We start from the raw sequence: 2508 nt of genomic DNA, 5'->3' as shown, positions 1-2508 counted from the left end.
AATCCAGTGACAGATGATTAGCTCTTTTCATTTTCATCCTGAGCATCTCAGGAAGAAAATGTGTGAGCTACATAAAGTGTTTTAGTTACCTACCTTGATACTGTGTTAAAGTCTTTTCTCACAGAGGGGACTATTGCCCTTTTCTTTTTCAGAGTTGTCTTCTCTGAAGGTATCTTAAAGTGTGAGGAGCATTTGTGAAATTCCTCTAGATGCTGCATACTGTTACATTTTAGTTAGTGTACTTTTTATTAGATAATCAAGACTAAATTATTATAACTTAATTTCTCTATTCTCCTCTCGCCAAGAATTGAAAAAGTATGGGTTCGAGATGGAGCTGCATACTTTTATGGCCCCATCTTCATTCATCCAGAAGAAACAGAACATGAGCCCACAAAAATGTTCTACAAAAAAGAAGTGTTTCTGAGTAATCTGGAAGAAACCTGCCCCATGAGTTGTATTCTGGGTAAGTATTTATCAATTTTTATCACAGTTGTTCTGCAAAACATTGATTAAACATTACTGTTCTACAAGGCACTCTTCTTGGCATTGGGTCTATTGCAGTATAAAAATACCAAAGTTTTTGCTTTTATAAAGACATTGGAACAAAGGCTGGGGAGTCAATAAATAAATAACAGAACACCAAGTGGTAATTACAGTTTTAAATGAAAATAAAACAAAGAAGATTGACAATAATGTTGAGGCAAGGTCATGTGATTGGTCATAATTTTGCTGATAGATGCTATGTGAATTGACCCTAGTATGGTTTAAAAATAAAAGAGAATTATCTGAGGCTCTCTTCTGGGTACAGCAAATGCCTTGGCTTAGATTATCTGTTTGTGTGTGAGACCTAAAAGGGTTGGGTAACTAGAGCATAGGGAGGGGATGTGGTGTAAGGAATACACCCTCAGAGTTTTCTGAATACTCACATAGTAGATCTTGTAGACAGTGCAGTGATTGGACTTGAAAGGAAATGGTCGGAATGAACAGAACTGTGGTGTGTGGTGACACACATACTTAGAGGTAAGAATCGTTGTGGCAGCTGTGTGAACAATGTTGTAAGAGTAAAGTAGGAGATAGGGAGACTAGTCTAATGATTCAGTTTCCGTTAAACTTGATCATTTTATTTTCTCCATTCCAAACTAATGTCTTGATTTCTGTTTGGTCATCTACCAAGTATTCCCAAGGGTATCTGATAGGCTTCCTGTAGCCTGACAATAGGTTTCTCCACCAACACATTAAGCCAGATCAAGCTGAATTAAAAAGTTAAAGACCGGGTATATTTGAGCAAAGCAACTCCTGGGTGAGTCCTCCAGCCCCCAGAGATTGGGGGTGGGACTCCACAAGCGAGGTTTGTGCCACTTTGGGCAGGAATTGGAGAGCTGGCAGCCTCAGGGGAGGAGCTACCAATTGACAATTTTTCTGAGAGGGCAGGGTTTAGAGAGGGAAGAATGGCTGCTTCAAGCAGGGGTGAGCTGGAGATTCTAGCCAAACAGTAGTGTTTCTTAGATCTAGTTGTATGTCTCATCATAGGTTAACAGTGTTGCCAGCTGTTGTGTTTCTCCATGCCCTGAGAGCCACTAGATCATATACTAACTTTGTATATCCCTTGAGATGGCTTCCTAAAAGATTCCTAGTAATAAGCTTTACAATGATAGTTAACATTTTGCAGATTCCCCCACTAACGCTCCTCGTTAGAGGCTGAACTTGTGCTTGCTAAGGCACATACTCTACCATTAACCTGCATAGCTACAAATAGTCCCTTATTGTTCATGGTTTTAAAGAAGCCTCCGTGGATCTCAAACAAAAAGGAATTTGCAGAGTCAAACATGTTAGTTTTTATTTGATGATATGTTAGCTAAATTGTTTGGGTGCTTAAAATTATTTTCAGAATTAGATATGGCAACACTGTTGAATTATTCAGGACATTTTCAACGTTCTGTCATGAGGAAAGTGAACTAAGACCAGTAAAGTCATTAAACTTTACCTTTCTATAGCAGGAAATATCTTCCTTTTAAAGTCTGATCCAGACTAAAGTCATTTTCTAGTGTAAGCCCAACAAGATTAAAAAGAAGCATTCTGAAGATGAGGCTGAAGTGTCCTCTTGCTAGGGAAGCTGTATAATTTATTGGGTTAATTTTTATTTAATTTTAATTTTGGTACAGCTTTTCATATGACTTTTACCTTTTCTTTGACAGAGGTGAAAGCCATGTCCCCTCAGTAGAACCCAAAGAACATTGCCTCTAGCAATAAATTCCTAGGAGCATAGGAGACTACAGAAGTATAGCTCATCACAAATAATATATACTGCTGCTCCAGGAACAATATTGAGGATTCTTGTTTTTGTTTTGAAGAGCACAAGGAGGGGTCTCTCACATAGTTATGACTGTCCTGGAACTCAACTATGTAGAGCAGGCTGGCCTGAAACTCGCAGAGGTCCATCTCCCTCTATCTTCCAAGTGTGCACCTCAATGCCTGGCTCAACCTAGCTCACTCCTTTTTTTTTTTTTT

The 2508-nt window shown here is 38.7% G+C and overlaps 1 protein-coding gene across 1 annotated transcript in view; it reads left to right on the top strand.

Moving 5' to 3' along the window:
- Pbrm1 (polybromo 1) overlaps positions 1–2508 on the top strand; it is a 109174-nt gene that overhangs the window by 77382 nt on the left and 29284 nt on the right. The window contains exon 25 of the mRNA XM_026779989.1: positions 306–463. Within this exon, the coding sequence (XP_026635790.1) occupies positions 306–463 (158 nt within the window). The remainder of the gene's footprint in view (positions 1–305; positions 464–2508) is intronic.

The sequence above is a fragment of the Microtus ochrogaster genome, chromosome 6, assembly GCF_000317375.1.
Source record: "Microtus ochrogaster isolate Prairie Vole_2 chromosome 6, MicOch1.0, whole genome shotgun sequence".
Taxonomy (NCBI): Eukaryota; Metazoa; Chordata; class Mammalia; order Rodentia; family Cricetidae; genus Microtus; species Microtus ochrogaster.
This window is presented reverse-complemented; position numbering and strand designations above follow the sequence as displayed.